The sequence below is a fragment of the Hoplias malabaricus genome, chromosome 1 (genome assembly GCF_029633855.1).
Source record: "Hoplias malabaricus isolate fHopMal1 chromosome 1, fHopMal1.hap1, whole genome shotgun sequence".
In the NCBI taxonomy this organism is placed as follows: Eukaryota; Metazoa; Chordata; class Actinopteri; order Characiformes; family Erythrinidae; genus Hoplias; species Hoplias malabaricus.
The window spans coordinates 63656204-63683347 of NC_089800.1; the positions used below are offsets into that span (position 1 = coordinate 63656204).

Genomic DNA, 27144 nt, shown 5'->3' on the forward strand with positions numbered 1-27144 from the left:
CTAAATAAAACTTGGGCATATATATGACATCAGTTGATGCCCTGATATAGATATAATTTCTTTTTCACCATGTTTTGCTAACGAACTAGTCCAAAATACAGAAAATACAGTTCCCGCTGTATGATTTTAGCATTAAAGTGGATTTATATATGCATTATGGGAATTTTTTGAGAAATCCATATCAATAAGTCTTCAGTATGAATTTATGAGAAAATTATACAGTGAAATCTTTCCAAAATCATACAGTTGATAGCCAAGGGGTCCCTCCATTCAATGGAAGTGGAATTGCATCAAACTTATCAAAATAGGAATTGGGTATTTATTTGTTTATATTTTGTACAGTAAAATGCAATCTGTATTATTACATGTACATCAGTTTTACCATTCAAAGCCAATTAAATGTTTGTATAATAGTACAATATACGTAAATATGTATGTTTTGCCTCTTTAAAGTGCTTTAAAACAAAAATATTCATAATGACTTGTTAATTTTAGTCCATTTTCTGATTCTCTATCTTTCCCAAAGCGGATGTTGTGTTCTCCGCAATGAAAAACCATAATGATGCCCCTATACCTGCATTCAGATTGGAAGTGCGGATGGCTTGACCGTCAGTTTTCAAAGCGCAGATAGCTTGACCCCATTTGGGCATGGTCAGTGCAGTAAAAAATAATTTTTCCCTTTAGTCATCCTAACTTAAATATTGTTGTTGGTATGACTACCAATCACTGAATTTGTTGTGATAACTTAATATTTCATGTTTATATTTTCTCAACTAAAAAAAGTTTTTAAAACTTAGAAAACCAAGTCATCATAATTCAAGAGAATAGAAATGATGTACGTGTCATAACATCATAATTTTGTCATATATTATGTCAGCACGTACGTAGAACGTATTGTGCCACAGTTTGTCTTTCACCTAGTCAAATCAGACCACTGTATGACCACTCCACTGTTTATGTCTGAACTACTGTTTAATTATGTAGAAAGGTTCATACTTTGGAGAAATTCCTCTTTATAATGTATGTTCATACCATATATATCATATGACCCCAGTTCTCAGTACTGGTACTTATGGTTCCCATTTGAGCAAACACCTGTAGATTTTTTTTTTTTTGCCTTTACAAATTAAGAATTTGAGTACTGTACTGCAGCACAAAGTGTATATCTTGTACTCAGTAACACTTATCAGAGTGTTGTGGTGGGTTTTTTGTTCATTATTATTTTATTATATTTTATTATGAATTGCCTCCCCAATGAGCTACCAGTAACTTGACATTGAAAATATGAAAGTCATTGTAACAAATAACGTAAAACATCTCTATAACTAATAAATGTGTTGTATAAACTAAGGATTTGAAGTCAGTCACATTTAATATGAAGAGAAATCAGCTGTGAAGTTTGAAAGGAATTCCACCAGGTCAGGGAACCCCCAGTAGCCACCAGAGTGTATGGTAGATGTTTGGTCTGAATGGGTCATGTGACCTGGCTGAGTTTTTTTTTTTTTTTTTTTTGATGAGGAATTAATGAATGAGGAAACTAGAGGTTTTGATTCAGTATATTTTGTTCATTCCAAATTTTTGTATAATAACAAATAATTTTCACCAGGTCGGGGGAACCCCCAGTTGCCGCCAGAGGTCGCCTCAACCCCACTCCGCCACGCTCCGCTCCGCCTTCGGCTCTCTCGGGGGACCCTGGGCTTCGTTGAACCCCCAATGGTCGTCTCGGCCCCGCTTCTTCCAGCATACATACAGCTTTTTGGAGAATCCTATCAAATGATTAGGATTCTCAATGATGGTGAAGAAAATATAAAAAAAGTCAGCTATTTTAGAAAATTGTACCAAGATAGAGAAAACTATTCAACCGATTAAGCATCAGCAGCGAACGCAGACTTTTTTTTCGGCCATTTCCTGAAAGCTGAGCTCATCAGTCTGACCCAACACTTTAATTTAATTTTTATTAGTAAAAATTAAATTAATTATATCAGAAAATAAATTTTCACCAGTAAAAATTCAATTTTTGAAATTTCCCAAAAGCTTTAATCACTCTAATCAATGTAATCTTTAATACTAATGAAGGATGAATGACTCGTCATATGACAATTCGCTGACGTCATGAGACTTCTTAAAAGACGTTTTGACTACTCAAAATATAATTGTAGTTATCTAAATTACTGTTCGTACTTGTCTGATTGTAACTGCAGATATCTTAAATTGTAATTATGACTAGTCAAAATGATTTTTTTACTAGTCAAAACTCTGTTGTAGCTATCCAGTATTTGATTATAGTCAGCAGAAAGCGATTTAACGTTAAAACGGTTTGCCATAGTGTCGTCACACGTTGTCTCCATCTGCGCTAAGCCCAGGGGAAAAATCCAAAGTCTAAGCTCCCCTCTGGTGGTTATGCAGCATTCATAAATACAGTTTGATTTGTAGGTAATGTTTATAAAATTATAACATGATTCTGGATTTAATGCTAATTATGTTTTTATTGTGTTTTTTTTAGCTGAATATCTGCGAGAGAAGGGGAAATAAGTATACACTACATGGTTCAAGGATTGAACTAAAATACACAAAATCAGACCAATAGAGAAAATATTCAAACATCAGCACTTTTTTTTCGTCTGTGTGAGAATGAACAGAAGAAATCTGTAAGAAGTTACTGCAAGATTTTAATACACAAGTCTTGACTTATACATTTTTTACAATTGAAAATTTGACATAAATGAACAGAAGGTCAAAACTAATGACAAAATCTTTCATAGAAAGAATTTCACAATTTCACAGAGACCAAAAATAAGAATCAGACAGAGGTTCTGGAAAATTAGACATATTCAACTTTAATGTCTGAACAGATTTGTATTTTAGAGAAACATACAATGGCACTTAATTTTGAGTTAGATTTAAACCACAACATTTGAATTAAATCAAAGAAAATGGAATAGAGACAGTTACAATTTTTAGTCAATTCACAGTGTGATGGTTTGTTGTGGCCTACTATCAATATGGTTAAAAACTATATCTACATTATTATTAAACATTATTATTAATACTTTCCTCATTAAAAACAGTAAAAATTGCATTTTAATGTTGCACATAACACCATATACAGTTATTTTTTAACAAACACACATTTCTATTCATAATACAGAACATACATTTCATTAACTTTCAGACAATATCAGTGCTTCATTGAAACAGTGCTCTTTGCATAATTTTATAATTATATGATATTTATGTTGTTTTATTTTCTAATGTAAATATTATAAGTTTAACTACTCAGATAGATTATTTTCATAGCATAAGCAGATTAGCATGAAAGCACCAGAACTGTGCAAATTCAAAATGTACATTGACGTTAACTGGTCTGAAAAATTTTGGAAGATATTAAATAGAAAATTACACAGTAGCCCCTCCATCCTTCCAGAAAATACTATATTTCTGCAATGATGTGGAGCTTTGGAGCTTTGCAATGTTATTTCAGTACTGAAACTGAGTTTCCTAAAAATAATGGAAGCTGACATATGTGTAAAGTATGAAGAATGCTTTAACTGGAAAGTCTGAAAATTATTTGTGAATATATGTATCTTTTGCACAGAACTGAATGTAATTCTAACCCTATACTTTAACATTCATCAAATAAAATACATACCACACTTTTAACCTGTTTTCCCACACAACCTTCACTTAATATTTCCAAGCCAATACACATTGCATTAAAAATGGTTATTCTTTACAATAATCTTCATTTTTATGTTAAGAATTTACAGTGTGTTCACAATCATTATGCAAGTGCTAGATTTTACACCGTGGAATACAGGAAAGTTAACTTTGTCAATAATCCTTGATATTATTGTCTGAGTCTAGTGAACATTTGGTGTATTCTCTTATTTTATTATTATTATTATTTTTTTTTTTTGTTTTTACAAAGCTCAAGGCCAAAGAAAAGATCACCTTTCACAACTATTATACTGGACAATACATAACAAACACAATGTTAGCTATACGTAAAAACAGGTTTACTTAGTGCAATGACAAAAATAAGACTTTCTATAACAGATGAAAATGATATTTCACAAATCCAATATATAATGTTTAAATATATATGCCTGTTTGCCTATGTAGGGTTTTAATTTCAATAACAATGTAAAGCCTCATCAGAAGTGGGGAGTATTATATGAATATAGCAGGAAGTATGAGATGGGTCCTGAGCGTTTTCCTTGCTTTTGCACAATGACCCATCCACCATGGCAAGAATGGTTTCTCCAAGAAAGTGCATTACCCTTTTGACTTCAACATCACTCCATTTTGCCAATGAAAATGACCAGTCAGTTGATCATTTTTAAATTGGGAACCTTGATTTAGATTTGCTTAATAATTGTGAACACCAACTACTACTGTATACAAACAGAAATTACTTAGTTGGAACCTATGTGTGAGGGCCAAACAGTGGTTCATTCTGAGCAGCTGTACTAATTAATAAAAGGATATATTGACATGTAGCCAAAAATACTTATGCATAATAGTTCTGAACACACTGTAGTATGTTTGGTTTGTCATTTATCTGCGATGTATTATATATATATATATATATATATATATATATATATATGTGTGTGTGTGTGTGTGTGTGTGAGAAAATTTTACTTTAGGAAACTTGAACCCTGAGTTCCTTATATGGTTAAAGGTGTTGAGTCAGACACATTTACAAACTGATTCTTTGTACTATCCTGTAAAGAATAAAGGAATGCTATTTAGCTTAAAAACTAATATTTAAATCTTCTGAAAAATGTTCTTCTCTCAATTTAATAAAAAAAAAATATCAGAACACCCTTCAAGGGAAAAGTCATGTGAAAGTACACAAAAAGTGTCACTTAAATAAGTATAATTTTGTGATGCGATCTAGTATAATTTTTGACCTGAGGAACTACTGATTGATTCCACACATTATGCTTCTTTAAATGTAACCAAAAGTCAATAATGTTTTAAAAACATATTTCAATGAAAGACATTATCTTTGACAATATAAATTATAGGGTTTTTTGTTTTTGAATGGGGACAGTACACCATTTCACATCACACTGTGAACACATATGATTAACACTTACTATAACCTTGGAGTAAAAATAAATAAAATAAACAAAATCAGCTAGAATGTCCCCATGTTTTAAATGGATTATAACTTGCTATAAAAGATAAAGAAAGTCGTTATTAGCTTAAAGGTCTGATGCTCTACACTGATTATTGTAATATTGCAGTTAACTGGAGATTCCAGAGAGTGAAGTTATTTGTGCGTCAGGAGAGTTTCATCACATTTCAGAGGTTTTCTTGTCTATAGTTAAAATCTGAACCAATCCTTAGCTGTTCTCCATGGGCTTATAATCAGTTGGTCAATGCTGGCCGATTCTCAGCTGTACTCTGTGGGCTGGTCTGGTTTGTCTACCTCTGGGAGCTGTTCTCTCCAGAAGGTAAACTGACTGTAAGTGTCGGAGCAGGGGAAGTCTGAAGTGTTTCCTCTAATCAGGAGTGGGAAAACATGATCAACCACTTCACACAGCCTGCCATACCTAACCAAAGAGGATGTGGTTACTAACCAGAACATAGCTATGTCCCAGAGTGAAAAATTATAAAGGAATAAAGTCGCAACAGATATAAGGACATAAAAGAAACCTTAACTTGGCCTGAAATCAATCTGAACCCAATTTAAGCCAAACCCAAACTCAGTCTTAACCCAATCCAAATCAGTTTTGTTTCTGAACATTGTCCCAAATTCTCTCTGCAACTGACAGAGAGAATTTGTCAGGGTTGTGTCAGGGACATTTTATTAAAGGACTATTTGCTTTAAAGGCTAAGCACCACTTAATAGACCTCCATGAATATTTCAAATTATTTTAGTTACTGACATATATAAGTATGAATTAAAATGAAAATAGCATACTTAATTTGCTTTAAAACTGCCAATTTTATTAAATTGACGGAAAAACCCGAGCTCGCTACGGAAATTCTTGAACGCAACCGTGACGTCATTGTTGGACAACAGCTGACCAACGCCGCGGTAAAACACCGTTAGGACTAACTGTTATGACAGTATCTAGCTAAATAACCAACATTATTCATGACAATAGCCTAGCAATAAACTAAACTCAAATGTAGAGGTACCGTTATTCTTGTAAATGTGATCGAAGTCAAACTCGAATTCATCCGACACTATAAACCTCCGTAATGCAGCCTCGTATAATCTGAGCCACCGAGTCAAGCTAACGATAACTAACACCAACTAAAACAGGCGAAGTAAGTGTACTTACCCTGTTTACCTCCATGTATACAGAGGCTCTTGAACACCTTTCGTTGGTTTCCTTACATGCCCATATTGTTGGAAAAGCGCCAGTGAAATGAGCTACAGATAACGGAGTGAGCGGATGGTCCTTTCGAAAGTGCCTGTTTAAAGTTGACAGATTTGGTCCATTTTCTGGATATTTTGGGATCTTTGGGCCATTTGTGCACAGATGTCCCACTGTACATTGAATTATTGCAGCCAAAAACAACACACCATTTCGTCATTTTGTATTAAATTAAGTGCAGCTTCTAGAGTTGTTGTCCACCATCTACGTCACAGGCAAGACGCCTATTAGAGTTTCCGAACACCGTTGGGGGGGGGGGCAACTGTCTTTTAAACCTTATTCCTTCAATTAGTAAGAAATAACATGTTTTCTGACTATCAATAAACACAAGTTAGGAACTCAAATTCCACTGTATTTATTTGTTTGACACTTTCATATAGCTGGTGCTTAGCCTTTAATTTACTGCTAGTTATGTTAGTTTTCTGTGTGAAAATCACTTTTACTGAGCCCATAGAAGATACTTACGATGAAATATTGGTCTTGGCATGTTCCTGAATCAGTTCTCCTTTAGGGTTCACAGTGAAGATTCGATTTAATGGAACTCCCACCTCTTTATACGAGTACACATCCTACAGAGAGAAAATTCTGTAATATGTTTTAAGAAATATGCTCAAATGTTTTCAAGCATCTAGTTTGTGTGTGTACAGGCATGTGTATACTGTTGAAATGTACTACTCTGCTATTCCTCAGTGATGTCTGATCCTAATGAAGTTTCTATCAGTTGTTCAAGGTACTCACAGTTGCTCTGTTTCCAAAAGCAGCATAGAACGGTTCTGTGTTTGGGTGAAACAGGTTCTTAATGTCGGTAAGACACTCGATTTTAAACTTCTCAGGCTTTTTCTCAATCACCTCCCTTCAATACATAACAAAAGATATTGTTAACAATCTTAATCTTTCCAACTCTGTCTAATTCAGTGGAGTTTGTTTGAGTGGTGAAGATCTTAGTTTAGATGAGGTTTATATACATTCAGACTGACATGTGTATGCATAATATCTGTTGAGTACTGACCTGTGCAGAGCAGAAAACAGGCTGCTGGGGCTGAGGAGAACTGGACCTTGAGGGAGCATGGTTCCTCTCTCATTCACCCAGTGCAGGTAACCTCTTGTCATTCCAGCCATTCCAATCGCCCGTGCGGAACAGTACATAAATTTGTAGCCATTTCTACCACCAAAGTAAATTATATTATTAATATTTTAACATCTAAAATATACAATTTATTTCATTAAAATTTAAAACATGAGAAATATTTTGGAGCTAAATTTGTGCTCAGTGCATAAGAGTCATGTACAGTGCGGTGAAATATATTTTTCCTTTCCAGCTTCTTCTGTATTTGCTGCAGCACACCATGTTTGTGTCTGCTATCTTGTGTCATACCTGGCTACCTGAGACGTGGATATATTACTAGTAATTGGGCAGTGGGCGGGACACAAACCGAGTTCTGCTGTGTAACAGACACTGCTCATAGGAGAATATATAGGCTTCAGCACAGCTCTAAGAGACAACAGGGCCCTGTTGACGACTAAGTCAACCATTTAATCAATTCAATTGACAACTGGTCTCAATTTCACTAGCCACACCCAGCCAAGATAAAAAAAAAAAACCCACATCCTAAAGAGATACAGAAATAGATATGAATCAAATTCACTGAAATCTATCAGTCTAGAAAATAGAACGCCCTTGCGAAAGATCTAGGACTTCAGGGAACTACAATAAAAGCACATATTAACAAAACCTGGAACAATGGTAAACCTTCCAGGGGCGGATGGTGCCCCAGCATTCTTCAATAGCGCAGGAGGTCACCAAAGAAACCAGAAGAACATCTAAAGAACAGCAGGACTTTTGCCTCTGTTCATATCAATGCACGTACTTCACACCGGGTGAAATTTCAGTGTGAAAAATATGCAAGAATAAAATATATTGGAAATGTAGCAAATATTTTTCATCACAGCCATGTGTGATCAACACATAAAATAACTACAAGAGAACATGTTTATGACATGTAAAACTCACTGGCTGACATTGTGGTAAAGGCGAGCAATGCCCTGATGAGTCCAGTCTTTTCCAAGTGTTGGTAGAATATGTCCAAGTGTGTCTGATCTGTGAAATTAAATCAGATAAATATAAACACTACAAGCTGAACATGCAGCCTTACTTTCCATGAAAATTTATATCCTACAAAAGAATTGTTTAACCTCTCTGTTGACTAAAGAGTGACTGTATGTATGTAATCACATACATGGAAATTTAAATGTCAAACATACAGGATACTATATATACATTGTAAAATAATATTTAAAGTTCCTGCATTATTTATTCTCACCTGGTGATAGTACCATCTATGTCTGATATCACAATCTTATCGTCCCAGTTCCATAAATAAATGGTTCCTGTGCAGCGGCAGGTTCCCTGATACTGTGTTGTGACGCTGAAGACCACATCGTTTGGACCTTCTTTTAACTGCAAGCTTATCTGAGGACACATTGTTTTACTTTACTACAAAATTAATTAACTATGTTTCACTTTAGTATCCATTATCTGAAATCTTTAAACTGAAGGATCTTAGTTTAGAGAAATAGGTGGAAACACTTCGTGCTTATAAGAGAAGAATCTAAAATAATGTCTTTGCAAAAATAAACTGTTAATTATTTTGTTTACCATTTGTAAGATGTTACTATTCTTTTATATTCTAATTCTATATCTGTGAAATGCTGATCTGAGGTCTGTCTGAAAATCAGGGTTAAGTCTGAGGATTACTGTAGGGACTGGGGATTGATTTGTGAAGGTCTTACAAGCTGATCTGATGTCAGTCTGAGGGTTTTTCTGTAGCAGATGGAGCTTGGACTGAGGACAGACTCTTGCTGACCACAGACGAGGCTCTGTTTATCCCCTCTGTCCTCATCACTCGACGAGTCATCCTTTAACCTGTTAACCCCAGACAGTCTTTTTTTAATAATCCAGAATCAAACAGCATGTTTAATCATTAACAATTTAACCATATGGGATGAGTGAGTCATTAAAGACTCATTTTTTAAGGATGTTATACGTGTTATCTGAGATCATCAGCTGCTCTCCACTTTCCACTGTATCAGCTGCAGATTCCTGACAAAAAAAAAAACACATTTAAAAATACTATTCACTTCTGACAGCAGAAGGAGAATTTAAACTTATATTTAATCACGGCAGATTTGTCAAAATGATCTTTTTTTACTTTTGTTACTGGTTTTACCTAAAAAATGAATCCTACCGATTTGGAGCTGTTGTTTCTTCCTCTCCATGAGAACCACCAACGTCCCCCTTTCTTCGGCATTTTCTCCTTCATCACATTCTCCACCGCAGCCTGGAGCAAACGCACACAATCCTGATCCTTAAACTCAAACTTAAACTGGAAACTAAAAGGAGGTGAAAATTGTAAGTGCACATGAATCCTCTGCACATGCAATAAGTAAGTCTCTCTCTCACTCACACTATTTCTCTCTGGCATGCTCTTTCACTCACTCTCACACTCATTATTTCCCACACACACACACACACACACACACACACACACACACACACTCTTTCGGTCTCACTCTCTTTATAAAATGTAGACATACAGAGCTGGAGCCAAAAACACTGGGGAAACAGTAGGTGAAAAATCCAAAAGCAGAGTAAACATAACTCAGGCATGAGAACTTAAACAGAGACAATGGGATGAAGTGGAATTTAAAAAAAAAAAGGGAAAAAAGAAGAGACAAGTTTACTTTTTTCTGGATTGTAAACTCAAGGATTAACATGAGGACATTAAAAGCAATGGAACATTTAGTAATTAATATCTTTTTTTCTATTTTATTTTCAACTATAGATATAAATATTTAATTTGTAAGTGACAAATGTAGCTAAATCAAACACAGAAAAGCAGCCATTTTAAGTAATTTAAGTGATAAGTTTCAAATATGTGACAGGAAGCGGAAAAAAAAAAACATAGCAAATAATCAGAGCAAGAGTTAAAGAATCATCTGAGTGAAGAACTGCAAACATTTATGTCAGTTGTGTTCTGAGGTGAAAACTACAGCCTAACCACAAGTTGGTGCAGTATTCCAGACAGTTAATACTTATAGTAATAAATGAAGCAATATTGTATCAATGGCGAGTTTTTACCTTTGGCAGAGGTTTCTGGAACACCTGCATGGCCAGCATGAGAGGAGCAGCCGTATTCCAGTTATAATACCTTAAACAGTTTAAGAGAATTGTGAATAAATTAATCAGAAAATACTGGTATAAACTGTAATATTTATAAATCAGTAAGATTTCACTTACTTCGTTCCAATCTTTACAACAAGGCTGGGGTCATCTATAATTGATGGATTATCAGCAAACTCCTGATAAGATATTGCTCTCTCCTCAAATTCCTCTGTGGAAGAGGAAAAACAAAGCTTTCATCATTAACAAAACTACAGTTTTCTTCCAGATGGAGCTAAAAGTTTTAAGAGAAAACAAATGACAAAAACACAAACCATAAATCTGCTAGGTACCTCTAGTGATCTCCCGGTCCTCTGTTAAACCTCCACACAAAGAAATGGCAACATGAGGTAGATCTCCTAACTGATCAGAAAAGCTGTCCACTCCACTGTCAATCCCACTGCTGCCCACTGACTGAGGTGACTGATTGGTGCTCCTTGGCTCGGCCCCGCCTTTGACGTTGCTTATACCATCACTTCACATTGATGTTGACATTAACATGGATCGATATTGAATTATTGTGTCCAGCGCCATGCAGTCAATGCAGAAACAGGAAGCAAAAGAGTTGAAAAGTTGGGATGCTGTGCAAAATGTAAATAAATATTAAGTGCAACAATGTGCAAACCATTTAACCCTTATATTTAATTGACTTAATTAATAATATTGAAACTGAGGAAATGTACTTTTTTTCACCATTTTGGGTGAAATCTCTATGTACAGGACAAGGCCCAAAACCAACACTGGCTGCCTTTGGACCCACAGGTGGAACTACATTAAAAAGATATGATTTTGCAGTGGAAACCACTGCATGGCCTCAGATACACTTCCCAAAACTATTTGACTATCTGTGGGTTCGATTCCCGCTACGGGTGACTGTCTGTGAGGAGTTGATGTGTTCTCCCCGTGTCCGCGTGGGTTTCCTCCGGGTGCTCCGGTTTCCTCCAAAAACACACGTTGGTAGGTGGATTGGCGACTCAAAAGTGTCCGTAGGTGTGAGTGTGTGAGTGAATGTGTGTGTGTCTGTGTTACCCTGTGAAGGACTGGCGCCCCCTCCAGGGAGTATTCCCGCCTTGCGCCCAATGATTCCAGGTAGGCTCTGGACCCACCATGACCCTGAACTGGATAAGCGGTTACAGATAATGAATGAATTATGAGCTGTGAAAAACTAACGGAAACTTACGTTTTCAGCAGCTGAAACTGTATAATAAGCAAGAATTAGTAAACTTTCACTTTAAAACTACATCAAAATACCGGCTTAGTTTATTCCCAAATGTTTACAGATTGTTGTTAAAAGAAGCGATTATGCAACACAGTGTTTACAACTTCTTTGGAATGTGTTGCTGGCATCAAATCCAAAACGGGCATATGTATTTTTTCAAAGTCCAATAAACATACTCCCACCGTTTTTTTTTTTTTTTTAATGGAGTTTGTAGATGTGAGTGCAAATGTTTACATCGTGCTTAAAAACATAAGAAAAATGTACGTACCTCTTGGGAAAGTAGAGTGCTGCAACCTCTGGCTCCAGCTCTGTGAGATCATCCAGATAAACTCCATCTGAGCCAAGGTGACGACTCCTCTTGTCTAAAACACCAACATTAATTGAAAATTGTTTTTTAGTATATTATTTAAATCAGTGAGCTCAAACCGCTGGAATTTACTTTCAAATTCACAGTAATGGGCACTTCTTTAAGTAAGTGCCCATTGTTACTACTTTTTACAATAAAAAAGTTCCCAAGACACTGAAGGTGAATATAGGCTTAAGTCTGTTCATGTCAGGTGTATCTACCTTTCCTCTTCAATGGAGAGTCGGTTCTGTTTAGGGACATGACCCTAGGACCATGTTCATCCTCCAGATCCGAAACATGATTAGCAGCTGCACCGATGCCCTCCACCTCCAATTTCTCCTTTCCATCCATCTTCTCCTTTTCCTCCATCTCCACAGACAGAACAGACTCTGGAACATACAACGTCTCCGTCCTAAGCTCTGGGACATAATGACTATGAGCTGCAGAGCAGAGAGATGGAGGACTTTCATCTCGTGGCTCCACCATCCCATCCCCAGTGATGATGCGGAAGTGTGTGCTTTCAGACATTGGGATTGATGTCGGAGAAACAACCATGGGCTCAGGCTGCTTCTCCAAAGGCTGTGCAGAATGAGATGGATTTTGACCATGAAACCCAATACTATTCTAAAAAAACATACTAATACCATTTACAATATAGTTTTGGGCTCCTAATTTCCATTCTTCACCTACAATTTTAGCATTTTGAAAAAATTAATCATATAAGCAGCTGCTGCTTGGAACTGAGTCTTAATTTAAATAAACTCTAGCTTGTTTTCTTTTGTTTTTGCAGAACTCTGTAGCTACAGCTATTGTCAGCAGGGTTTGCTTGTAAGTGGCATGTATGGTCTTATTTTGTTTCCAAACAAAAAGTGACAGATTTAAATAAGTTTCTCTTATAGCTGAAATATAAAGCAAAATGTAAACAAAATATGTGTACCATGGCAGCGTGAGGTAGTTCTCCCCAGGCCCACAGCATCTCTGGGTTATCTGTGTTCTTCAGGTTCTCTGGGTTGCCCCTGGTTTGATTCGATTTCACCAATAGCTCCGAGTCACTCTTGGGTGAAGAAGGCAAGGAGTCACTTGGAAATACAGAGCACAGGGTTATAATTAATATAATCACTCTAAATTTACTATGATAAATACTGTGATTAAGTCCACAGAAAAGTCCAGTGATTTCAGTGCAATTCTAGAGGCCAGTGACCAAAAGATTGTGAGGATTTGGTATCAATTTACAAATACCCTTGAACCCTACATGGATTAAATCTGTTTAATAATGGTCATTATTGGTCACTATTAGGCATACAAAAAGGTTACTGTCGCTTTTATGTGTTTTCAACTTAATTAATAACCATTAATAAACAGATATTAAACAATTTAAAAACCTCTTTAAAGGGTAGTCATACTTTAAAGAATTACAATATAATGTTTTCTGGATAGATTCTAGATATGTGAGGTTTGAGATGTGTGAGGTTCTAGATATATTAGGCACCAGATACATACAATTCTAGACATATAACATTTTTAAGCACCTGATTGTGGACTGGAACACTGAATTTTGCTGGGGGCAGGACACAGACAGTCCTCCCTTGGTTGAACTGGGCAGAGTGTGGGTCTGATCCATTCTTGTGCTGTAGAGGAAGGTAAGTTCTTTAATTTTTTTTTTTTTGTTGAAAAATATGATAGTAAATGGTCTATTTTTTCTGCTCCAATGAGTGGTCACCACAGCAGATCAATCAATCCACACAGTAAGCTTGGCACAAGTTTTATGCTGAATGCACTTCATAAAGCATCTTTTTCCACCTGGGCTTGGGAGTTCACTGGGAATATGCTAACCAGTCCCAAGAGGGCCCAGTGGCAGGCACAGGGAGAATACACTGAACTCTACACAGACAGTGACATAAGGCAAGGCCTGAACCCCATTACATCCAGGCCCTTGAGTTGGATGACAGAGAAATTACCTTCATGCCACCATGCCGCCCTAAAAATATGATCATATAAACATAAATATGTACATTTGGGGGACCAGACAGTGTGATCTAATTTGTAAAATACTACTGTAACGGTGTAAAAAAAAAAACTCTGAATCACACAAACCACTCTTAATCACTGAAATATTTAATTATCCAGGCGCTTAGAATATTGGTGGAATTTCACTTCAGAAGCCTTATTTGCCCTTTCTGTAGCTGTCAGATACTATTCAGTGTGATTTTGTAGTTTTGTAGTGTATGATCACCTTTGTGTCCAGTCTTGGTTTTGAGAGTACACTGTGCTGGACCCAGTAGTGACCTGTGGTTTGTAGAGCTCATGGCCAATGGCTCTAAAGAAATAACACAAACACACACAGTAAATACATAGACATGAATTTTTTTCTTCAGAGAAACACAGTCAGGTTACAAAAGAGACAATAAACAACAGAGAAAATAAAGAAGAGGGAGAAAAGAGAATCTGGAATGTCTCCAAGATTCTTCCTCACTACTGGGGAAATGGTTCATTCACTCACCACAGGGACTCTTTATTTTGGCCCTTACAAAACAGCCTTTCATTCACTTTGTGGAGACTTACCCTAACCTTAACCCAACCTTAAACATGCCTTCAGCATAAAATATAATGCTGGCTGTCCCGACAATGACAGCAAGTCCCCACAATGAGTGTGTAAACAGGTTTTGGCCAACACAATGTGATATATGCATGGCACAAACACACACACAGAGTTCCGCCACAGCCTCTACACTCACCTGTTAGCTATGTATTCTGTGTCTTCATCTGAGCTCAAATCAATGGGGAACATGTCCTCGTCTTCCTTAGATGAATCCCCACTATCCTCTCGCTTGACACTGTTCGATTTTGGCTTCCTTCTCCTCTTCCTCCTCTTCTTTATTAAACTGTTCTCTCCAGAGCTCTGCAAAGCTCCCAGGGAGTGAATGGAGGTCCCAGTTACAGGCTCACACAGACGAGATGCACTTTTTCCCATTTGTGATTCCAACAAAACTGAGCTGTCCGTCAAGATTGGAGATGTGGCCAGGTATGAAGGAACCATCTCCTGAAGAGATCATTTATATCATGCTTCTGTCAGTTTTCTGACAGTTCACAGCAGTGCTAAAAAGAGAACACTCACACAGGAATCTGTCTCTGTATTCCCCTTAAAATTGTATTGGAATCCAACTACTGCTGACCCTGAGCTATCTGTACATTTAAGTGTGTCAGAGAGAATGAGTGAATCATTTATTATAACAAAGTGATTTAGAATAGAATCACAAAATGCTTTTCAGTCTTCAGTGTAGAATCATAACGTGTCTTCATCAAAACCCAAAACAAAATTATAAAACTAAACTTTTGACATCCACAGAAGAGAAGTGTAGTAACTCAGATCTCCAGATTATAATCTTATTATTATAATTTATTACCATTTATTACCATTTCTTTGTAATTGAATGACCTTCCTTCCTAAAATCAACTGAAAAGTATGAACACATGTAACAAGTGATTTAGTGCTTTGGGTCATCCATGTAATAAAATACAAAATTAAATGTAAAGATTATTTTCCAAGAATTCCTTTTTTATATGACTTCTGTAGCACTTGAACTTCATTAAACACAGCACTGATTTTTTTACTTTGTCTTTAATATATTTATACCTGTGTCACTTTAGCTTCCTAACTAGGCAATTTTAAGCTGTTAATTTTTGTTCTATTGTACCTAGGAATATGTGGGAATATGTTTATGCAACTTATTCATTCATTCTTTAATTCTTTGCCTGTATTTTTATGTTTTTGTCTACTGTGCCTCTATGAGGATGATCTCTAATTTGCAAAAAAACATCACAAGATGATTAAGCATTTGCTTAAGATTTTAAGCTTCCTATGCTTTTTTTTAAATTCATTTTAATAGGATGTAGGTTGGCACTTACAGAAGCTATTAAAGTTTAAAGTTGGTGAATGTCTGGCAAACATCAATCATCCAATATCAAGCAAATTTATATCGATAACATGTAATTGAGTTCAGCACAAGCTTCGGCACAACAGAAGGCCTGGCAACAGCACATCTGTTCAACTTAACACAAGAAAATAGTTTTAAACTTTGGAACAATGTGCATTACAGCTTTACTGAACAGTCCAACCAATATATTATTTACACAATATTTTCTACCTATTTACTTTGATATTCCCTTACTTGGTTTATGTGGATTATCTCCTCAGATACATAACCTGATAAGTAAATCAAGTCTCTGATATTGCTTTCCGAAAATAAACAAAAAAAAGAAAACATATTTCCTAAAATGAACACAGAAAAATAATATTAAAGATGAAAAGACCTCTCTCTCTCTGTTTCTTTCTCTCTCTCTCTCTCTCTCTCTCTCTCATGGGAACTCACATTAAGGATTTCCTTTTCTCCAGTAACAAGTGTGCTTCTTTTTTTTGGGTCAAAGTGCTCAGGACTGTAATGATTAAGTGTCAAAAAGAAATACAGAACATATTGCCTTCACCAGAGGGACCTTAAGCAAGAGGAATCACTCTCAGCAGTTTAAGCTCTGGATAGCTGGTGTCGCAGTTAATTTGCCATATTGTTGGTCAGTTTTTTGGCCAGAGGATGGCTGCAAATGCTTCAGAATATACTGACAGTCTTGGCTCTTTTCCTAAGCTCAGGGAAGGACTCCAGTTACAGAGAAACTCCAGTGTGGAATTGTTTCCCGTAAACAAGGATCACGTTTCACGTCATGCATCTTGGACAGAAAACCCACGTGCTACATTCCTTTATATTCTATTATAGACCGAACAAGCCCCATGAAAACACTGTGTACTCACCATATCACTCTCAGTCTCCTTCACAAAGAAAGCCTCACCGTTCTCTCCCAGCTTCATATGTAAACTGACAGGTTCTCCATTGATTTCTATGTCCACCTGAGGAAAGAGACACAGCTCTATCACTATTCAAATAAAAAATCTCTATATATTTTTTCTGTGCTTTTTAAAACAGAACATGTCCTAGGGCTGATGTAGAGAAGACTTGGTTTAAGCTCTTAAAGAACAACCCAAGGCTAATATGTGATAAATTATAGGGCCTCACACAAGAAAATATCAATGGGCCTAAGACTGTCACTTGTGGCATCTCATGTTTTACTTTTGTAAAATTAGAATAACACATTAATTACAGAAACAAAGCACCCATCTCCCAGTCTCTGTATAAACTAATTTTCAGAAGAATTGGATCAATGTTTTCAACAAAATAAAAACTACTAAATATCACAAAAGAAAGTTATTAAGAAATGATTGCATGTGCAAGCAAACTGACCACTTTTTCCCGAGAACGCAGAACTCCCATTTTTCCAAAGCGAACATGGAACGGTGAACATTGCAGAGTTCCGTCGGGCTGACGCACCACGATGACATCAATGCAGCCAGAGAGAGTTGCAGGGTTCAGTCCTCTGTAAAGTTCCTTAACCTGAACAAACACCTGCCCAGCCAACTGCCCCACGTAGTTCATCGTCTGAGTCTGAGGGATACAATACATTTACATAGCCTTTACTCAGTGCCACATATATCTTCGTGTAATGTTTTTGGTGTATTCATTGGGTCATCGTTGGGTGATGATTCCCAGTACAAACATCCGTGGAGTGAAGGGATTAAATATTTTAGTAAATATATTGCACCCATTAAATCAAAGATTCAGAGTCTGATGCAAAATTCTATGAAAATGCAAAACAATATGATTAATAATCTCTGCACATGGTTCAGTCTCTGAATTCATCAGAGTAAGAGAGAAACTGCAACTTTCATCTGTGAACAAGGACTTAGTTCCCTCATTTTTCCAAACAAAAATATCTCAGTCACAGCCTAGATGAGGATGGAATTATGACCTCTCTGACCCTGGACACACAGAAACTCCAGACACTCTTTGTAGAATAGAATCAATAATGACTTTAAGGGCCACACCGATTTACTAATGATGGCTTCATGTAAAAACAAAACAGCCCTAGTTCGTATGGACCTAGGTTAATGAATATCTTCCACAGACTATTTTCTCATATCTAGTTCATTTCATGGCAGTTTATCTGAGGTTGATTTAGTATTCAGTTATTCATGGTAATATCAGAATAATTGGTGAAGCAGGCCAGACCTTGTGGTTTTCCTCATCACAGATGCCACAGATAAAATAACAAAAAGAAACAGAACCTATTAATATCAACAAAAACATATATAATTTACACTTCACAATGAATATTTCTCAGTGTTTCTCAATGTCTTTCACCATCTACAATACATAGAATCCAGAAAAGGCCAGAAGCCACTGCTGAATGAGCCTGACCTTTGAGCCCTCAGATGGCATTGCATGACAAATTGTTATGCTATTCTGATGAAAACAGAATAGGAAGTACTTTGGAAATTGTTGCCATGCAACACAGTCCAACATGGCATCAGAAAATGCAGCCCTGAAACTCTGTTTTGCAAGGAGAAAGCTATACAACAACTGTATACGGACATGTTGCTGAGTTCTCTAGGCCTGAATTCAGTTCAGACGGTCCAATCTACTGCCTATGGTGTATGAAAAAGGTGCTTTCCTACCCTCCTCTTAAAGTTACATAGTGCAGTTTCTGTAGTGTTGACCTGGAGTAGCATTGGAAGAGGCTCTATATTTCCTATTATCTATTCTCCCAGTGAGGCATCACAGATTCACCATAGTGTTTATTTAGCTTGTGTTTATATATATATACCTATATATACACAATAGCACAGGTCTGTACCACAGCTCAGACACTGGAAATCAACAACTATGCATTTAGAACCATGAGGCTATATAAGTGTAACGATAGATAGATAGATGAGGTTCCATAGGTTTCGTGGATGTGTGTGTGTGTGCCGGGGGGCGTTATAAATAAACACATGCAGAACGTAAGGTTCAAATGAAGTGAGAGGCATCAGTAGTATGTTATTACTGAGAAAGACGCTTTGAGTGAAACTGAGCTGAGCCTGTTCGAAACATACTGTAAACAAGCCTCGTCCTCGCGCTGCAGAGCATACCAAACAATACAAACGCATTAAAATAAAAGGAGCTTCCTGGAAACACACAGATCTGCAGTATGTGATGGGTTGTCAGTGAAGAAGATGAGAAATAAAGTCAAATAAACGAATTAGAGTGATGTACACACCGCGGTGATGGAGCTGATGTCGCAGCGGTTCAACTCTGCATTAATCCATCTTTTAAAGTGTTAATAAAAATATGTCTGCGTTTCACAACTTCGCTGTGCGCAGGTGAGGTTTTCTTTTATTTGATGAGATTTCTCTTCTGTTCTCTGTGTCTTTCTTTTCTGCCACTGGTTTTAAACCTGGCCTCACCAAAAAAAAAAAAAAAGAAAAAAAATCCCACCTTTAAATGTCTCTACCCGTTTTCCTACAAGGCTCTCCTCCCTGCGCTGTGATTGGCCAGCAGCTCAGTCTAACCGGGGTCTAACCAGTCGAACACAGGGATTGTTGGCGGGATAAACAAATCAGAGCACAGGAGGGCGGGGCTTGTCGGAAAACCCGTGGGATAAGAATACGCATTTTGCCTGTGACATCACCAGATATTAACCCTTTAGTACCGCAGCTCAGACATAAACAGACAATCCCAGGAAGAGGGGTGGATGAGAGAGAGAGAGAGAGAGAGAGAGAGAGAGAGGTAGTCAGTTTAAAAAAAGAGTTCTTGCAGAAGTATGCGTTGATTTTTTTCAGTTTCCCATCATGATTTCATATTATACGTAGCGTATTTATATACCGACATTTCCCCCTTCGGTCGTATAACCCCTGCGGAGATTTATGGTTGTGTTATTGTTTATTACGTGGATGTAATGTAGTTAAGGGTGTGTAATCTTTGTCTGTCATGAACTGGATGGGAAAATACTGAGCCTTTCTAAAGGCCTTTGGTGGTTCAGGTTTCCATTCAGTGTCCTCACTAGGAGAACTACAATGTAAATCTTTAGATGGTGGCTGTGGTAAAAAAGCTATTTACGGAGACCTGTTTCTATTCACCAACACTGGAAACCATCTATACAATCTCTAATTAATAAAGTCTCTACAATGAATCCCTTCACAGCAAAATCTCATGTAAGGTTTTTTTTTTTTTTTTTTTCTTTTAACAGTATTAAATATACACAACAGTGTAGCTTGTGCAGATAAATAATCTCATAAAACCGAATCATTATCAGTAAGTACATGCTCAGGCACATTCATATTCATTACATTCAGCCAAACCTACCATACATTTTACACCCCCCCTACACACACAAATTACATTGTACATACAGAAACACACACGCATTACTCAGCTCACGTGGCAGATTTGGAAAAAGTCCAGAACTTTCTGCAATAGGATGTTTGCAGCAGTGCTCAAAGGGGTGTCTCTTCTTAGATTGTGTGTTTTGTATCTACTATAATATCCATCCTACATGCTGCTTTTGATTTATGGCCTTCACACACTGTTACATCTAAATGCATTAAATATAATCATTTTAGTGTGTGTGTGTGTTTGTGAGAGAGAGAGGGAGAAAGGGAGATAAGAAAACAGAGAAGAAGAAAAGAGATGTGAAGTGTGAGAGGGAGAGAGAAGCAGAGAGTAAGAGGGTGAATGGATCACAAGAGACAAATAACTATATTAAACAAGTTAAAGTTGACGTGAAAACTGACAGTAGACAAAAAAACGTGTTTCATGGCACTGATGTTTATATTCAGTTTGCAATTTTAGGCAGATGTGATTACAGAGAATGAAACTGGGTGGAATCACTAATTCTCTTTTACAACAGCATTTAAAATGGAAATATATTGATTGTTCAATATATAATTTCAATTTTACATTTACTATAATAGCTCTTTTAGAAGAGACAGTCTGGTTTCATTCACCACCACTATAAACGTTTCTTTTTGATTCTGGAAAGGAGCATTTCACACCAATCTGCTCTCAGTGCTTGGACTCACATTCTGCTCACCAAATAATTAATTCTGTGTTGTGTCTGAGGTATATGTCATTGCTTTTGTAGCTAAAGAATACAGTTTTCTTCTTTCTCTGAATGGAGTGAACTTAAGTAACACAATGTTCCTGAATCTGAAACAAAGGCTTGTGTTTGTTAGAGTTTTTGTGTTTTGTCCTGAACCCAACACTGCTGAGCACTGGAGTTTTTTTCCTGGAAAAGAGGCCTTCAAGAAGGAAGTGCATACATGTGTGTTTTTAAATTGGCCAGGGCTGTGTCTACATGTGTGTGTGTATTTCAATCACATTAGGGACCAAAACTTGTTTACACACTCACAATGTTGAGACTTGTTTTCTCTGTGGACCCAACAACATAAATCATGGCATATTAATGTGAAGACATGTTAAAGCTGATGACTGCTAGAGACTATACATATCACTTGTTTTTGCACGTGACTCAAAACGAGAGAACAGAGATTCCCAGGAACTCTAATTTCATTGAAGTGTGTGTGTGTTTGAGGGTGGTATCAAGGCGGGGGGTGGTAGGAGGATCTGAGGAGTGCCTGGTGTGGGGCTTTCTCTACCAATCATAGCGCAGACAGCCACGTGACTGAGTCAATGGGGCCATGTGCTGCCTGTTAACTCAAATTCTTCCATTCTTTCCTTCTGTTTACTCTTATTCTGAGCCACTGTCTGAGCTTCAGTATCCCTCTCTTTTATCCAACAAACACACCACGTTCTCTGTTGTTGGTTGAAAAATCCTGGATTTGTCAGAAAAGGAGACTGGTTTTAACTGATTTTAGTATTCACAGAGGTCCAACAGCTATAACACGTTATATAACACATTAGCGGTGCTGCACGGTACATTTCTAAAGCATTATAATATTCACCCCAGCAGATATGTTCTGTAGGATTCATTGTTTTTTGTTGTGTGTTGTGGTATTCTGTTTACAGTGGTCTAAAATGTTCTTACTGTGTTCTGTAATATTCTGCAGGGCTCAGTTTTCTTTTGTGTTCTCTCTGCTCTCTCAGATTCTAAGTTATAGATAACTGTGGTATTGCTGGGGACTGAACTCTAAACTATAATTGGGATGACTCTTGGGATGAAAATTTATTTATTTTTACAATAAATAAATTTTATGCCACTTTCTGATTTGGTGGGCATCATCAGTACAAGATCCTGGAAGAATTATACATTAGGAGTGGGAATCATGTCACAATACAATGTTATCAGGATCCATTGCCAGCAATAATGATATCACAATTCTGTGATTCTGCAATACTCATTATATTGCAAGACAGTCCTCTATGATATATCACAATATTTATGTAACTGAAAAAAATAATATATTCCTAAAAAGGCAAATACCAGGAATTAGGTATTTATTAGGGTCAGTTTCACAGAATCTGACAACGAATAAAAGACAGTGTACAGCAAAGTGCATAGCTTAACTTCATTCCTCTAACACACATACCCTGACTGCAACTTGTTCAGGTCATAGTGGATCATCATTCAGACATAAAATACATCAAAATGGTCAGAAAGCAGAAGAGTTCTGTGGTGGTTATTTATGCTTCTTGCATTTCCCATGTAATTTATTTTAATAGACAGTCCTTGCAAATCATATAGTGTTTGTCCTTTTCATTTGTGCCTACATTTTTGTAAAAGTCAAAATCGGCCCTGAGTTTACACATTTATATTTTCATTTACAGAACTCAAGCATTTTTAGACTTGAAAGAGGATGGCTGAATTTCTCTTTCTTCACTGCAGGTTTACTCTGAGTTTAATTAGTGCCACCATGTAGAGTCACAAAATAGTGATTCTGGTAAGTGAAACTTGTGAGGGAGTTTGTTTAGAGCGCCTGCATGTTTCAATAAAACTATCTATATTTGGTGCCAGATATCAATAAATCACAAAAGAAACAAATGCCATTTTCAATATATTGTCTCCCCCCTACTATACACGGCTTGGTAAAGAAGTTTTTTTTCCACTACATGGAAAAATTCTAAATCTACAAGCATTAATATGGAGTGGTCACCCGTTTGTAGCTATATTAGTTTCCACTCTTCTGCTTTTCACAAGACATTGGAGTGTGTCTATTTTTGCCCCAATTTGTCCAGAAGAATGTTTGAGGTCAGGCACTGATATATTGGACGACAGTGCCTGGCTCGCTATCTCTTTATTATTTCATCCCAAAGTTGTTCAGTGAGGTTGAAGTTAAACTTCTGTGTGAGCTAGTCAAGGTCTTCCACACCAAATTCAACCAAACATGCCTTTATGGACCTTGCTTTGTGCACTGGGGCACAGCAATGCTGGAAACAAAAAAAAGGCCTTACTTAAACCTTCCCACAAAATTTGAGGCATTCAAGTGTCCAAAATATCTTGTTATTCTGAGGCATTAAGATTTTCCTTCACTATAACTAAGGGGCCTATGCTAACCCCTGAAAAACCCCACAGCACTGTCCCTCCTCCAACAAACTTTACAGATGTCAAAATACAGTTAGGCAGATAATTTTCTCCTGGTGTTTGCCAAACTCAAGACTTTCCATCAGAGGGCCTAATGGACAAGTGTGATTCATCACTCCACAGAACACATTTTCACTGCTCCAGTGTCCAGTGGCGGCATGCTGTACACCACTCCATCCAGCGTTTGGCGTTGTGCTTGTTGATGTAAGGCTTGCATGCAGCTGCAAGGCCATGGGAACCCATGCCATGAAGCTGCCAATGCAATGTTTTTATGTTAATGTTAATGCAAGAGGAGGTTATGAACTCTTCAGTTACTGAGTCAGCAGAGCGTTGCAGATTTCTACATACGGTGTACTTCAGCACTCAGTGACCCCATTCTGTAATTTAATGTTGTCTGCCGCTTGTCTTGCCATTGTTTCCTAAACCCTTCTCACATTTAACACCACTGATAATTGACTGTGGAATATCTAGGAGGGAAGAAAGTTCAAGAAATAACATTGCACTGGTGACATCCTACTACAGTCCCATGTTTAAATTCCCTGAGCTAGGTCTTTAGAAAGAACCGCTCTTTCATAAATGTTTGTGATGTTTAACATCATAATATTTTTTAACACTGGCTGAAATCTAATAAAGGAAAACTAGAATAACACTGACATCACTCTAACTAACTATTAGCTTTCATTCATTATCAGCCCGTTAGCAGCAGAGAGGGAAGTATTTCTGTCACTCAGTTCTGTTCGGTTCTTTTCTCACAATCTTCACCCCAGGGTTAAATTTAGAGCATTAATGCCACAGTACAGTTATATAACCTCTTTCTCACTGGGCACAACTGCGACTGGCACTTGAACCCTCTCCCCACCGCACACACACACACACACACCACATACACAAAATATATAAAATATGATAAATACAGGAACATAGCTGGATAAAATGCACAAAACATCCTGTCCATTTAACGAAAGCCCAAATTAGTCCAATTTATACCAACTTAACAGGCCAGCTGGAAAATCTCAACGTAACGTGAGATGTATAGATACTTTCAGTCATCATCCAATGCAGCTTCTGTTACTGGCCTTGGAAATTTTGCACTCAACAGCTGCTAGACACTTACTTCAGTGTTGACAATTCTGATTTGAAATTGTGCATTATGGAAATTAAAACAGTAAAATGAAATTAGACCCCAGCATTTAAACCATTAGTGAACACACATGCTCACACTAGTGATTAGGGGCAGCAGACACCCACACTCAGAGCAGTGGGCAGCTACTCTCTGCACCCAGGGAGCATTTTGGGGATTATGTGCCTTGCTCAAGAGCCCTTCAGCCATGGATGTTCCTATTCGTTGTGAGGGAAGTCTTTCTATCACTCTTATTCCAGAACAATAAAAAATAACTTATGTATAGAATAGCTGCTCTAGATTGAACCTAAAATAATGATAACAAAAAAAGTCAGCCATTACAAAGATAATCCACAAGATTAAACTTACCTCCTTGTTTCCACACTCATTGCCCATGTTCTTCAGTTTCACTTACCATATAATTAATTCCATCAGTCGTTTTCTGTAAAGACTTATGGTGTTCAGGGCTGCAGTGGGGCTGAGCCTACCTGGATTCACTGGGTTCAAGGCAGGAACATGCCCTAGACAGGATGCCAGTCCATCAAATGGCGCCACACACTCACACACACTCTTTTGCATCCACCTATGAGTATGTGTGTTTTAGGATTCTGGAAGGAAATCCACACAGACACTGGCAAATCACACCAAACTCATCACAGGCAGTGACTCCACAATGCCATGACCCAAACTGTTCCACCACCTTTCCAGAATATAGTTGCAATTTCTACTTCTACAATCACAGACTCTAATTCATCTTTTGCTTTTCATATTATGTCTGCCCTTTTTCACTTTTTTCTTCAAAGCACAGGACCACCACAGAACATGTTATTTGGATGGCACATTACTCATAGCTCTGCAGTGAATAATGGTGTATTAGTGTGTGTTGTTCTGGTACAAGTGGACCAGACATAGCAGTAGTGTTGGTGTTATTAAAACCATCTGTGTCACTGCTGAACTGAGAATAGCCCACCTAACAAAAATATCCAGTGGTCCTGTGCCTACTGATGAAGGACTATAGGACGAACAAAACAAACTCTGCAGCAACAGATGAGCTACACTCTCTAACTTTTCATCTACAAGGTGGACCAACAAGGTTTAAAAGCTCCAGCAACACACACACACACAAACTACCACCATGTCACTACACACTAAGAATTATAGACCAGCCAGATCATACCAGCTCTGTGGGGGTCATATGGGGGTTCTTGCCGCTGAGAATCAAAGTGAAATGGGGATAAAAATGGTCAGTGGCTCTGAGAGAAAGATGTACAATGAGTGTAGAATTAAGAAGGTCATTATAATGTTAAGGCATATCAGTGTACTCTATATTAATATATTGCATAAAGGGACAGCACAAATGTGAACTCTCCTCTTACAGCAGGGTTGTCTCCAGAGAAAGAATTCCTGCTATAAGTTCAGGACATCAATTTCTACTGATGCAACCTTAAAATGGAAGTAAATATTGTGTTTTGTGGACACTTTGAGGTGAACTTTCTGATTATTTACTGCTAAAATACTAATTCTTTAACTGCTAAACTGCACTAATAAAAGCCTGTAACACTGATGCCTCTCTTTTAATCCATCATATATAGTGGTGATTTTAGTGCAGATAGTTCAGGTGTTTACTTCCCCCCTCACTATAGTAATGCAAACAAGATACAAATGCAAACGTAGTTAACAGCTGTACAAAAACCATATTGCTTTTTAAAAATTAGAACAGAAGCATTGCCTCATCGGACTAAGTTTTGTAATATATGTTTGCGCCACAGCAATTGGAGCAACTCTGGATTCTGATTTTAGGCTTGTGCTTTTCCAGGTGGAGTAAAGGCAACGATGGTGAAAGAGGACTGATAAAAATTCTGAATAACTTCTTTGGTAAATATACCTCATGCATAGTCTGGATATTTCATTTGTGTTAGTCTTGTTTTACTTTATTTATAACCTCAAAGTAGTCTGTTCTCATGCAGAACTAAACTGAGTGTGTTACCCAGGTCCAGCTCGTCTCATTGGTGAGTTCATCAGAAAGTTCCTCTGGATATTCCTCCTTTTCCATGATTCCATCCTCTGTTCCTCCACTTAATCCAGGCCTTGTTTGTTTAGTTGAGGTCAGTTGAACTAGTCTTCGTATCTACACCCTGTGTCTCTCTCTCTCTCTCTGTGTGTGTGTGTTAGAAAGAGAGAGAGAGCTGTGTTCTTTATATCAGCACCGAGGATGTTTTCTTACTAATTTTACCTAGCGTCTTCTTGGAACAGAATCCAGGACAGAAACCTGAGAGTATCTGGTCAAGGGGATCATGTAACTGCAAGTCCCTTAGACTCCAGCACTCTCTCTCTGTCGCACACACACACACACACACATGCAGACTGATTAGCCACATATGTACGTGTCCTTAATACACGTGTTATTCTATGGAAAAACATGAAAAGTGTCGCTATAGA

The 27144-nt window shown here is 37.3% G+C and overlaps 1 protein-coding gene across 2 annotated transcripts; it reads right to left on the minus strand.

Annotated features, from left to right (window-relative positions):
- Positions 1-2597: 2597 nt before the first annotated feature.
- On the minus strand, positions 2598-26785 carry lpin1a (lipin 1a). Of its 2 annotated transcripts, none has more exons than XM_066670580.1 (21): positions 26693-26785; positions 17471-17671; positions 16984-17079; positions 14918-15222; positions 14416-14499; positions 13712-13810; positions 13120-13261; positions 12404-12761; positions 12105-12198; positions 10911-11092; positions 10696-10789; positions 10537-10606; positions 9644-9736; positions 9443-9498; positions 9189-9321; positions 8720-8868; positions 8410-8496; positions 7408-7560; positions 7137-7251; positions 6864-6967; positions 2598-5564 (listed from the first exon to the last, which is right to left on the minus strand). In XM_066670580.1, the coding sequence occupies exons 1-21, from the start codon at positions 26756-26758 to the stop codon at positions 5405-5407; spliced, it is 2841 nt and encodes a 946-aa protein (XP_066526677.1). In that variant the 5' UTR covers positions 26759-26785; the 3' UTR covers positions 2598-5404. The 2 variants fall into 2 exon arrangements, with proteins under 2 accessions (XP_066526677.1, XP_066526684.1); XM_066670587.1 differs by lacking the exon at positions 26693-26785 and adding an exon at positions 19326-19476.
- Between the last annotated feature and the right edge of the window lie 359 nt (positions 26786-27144).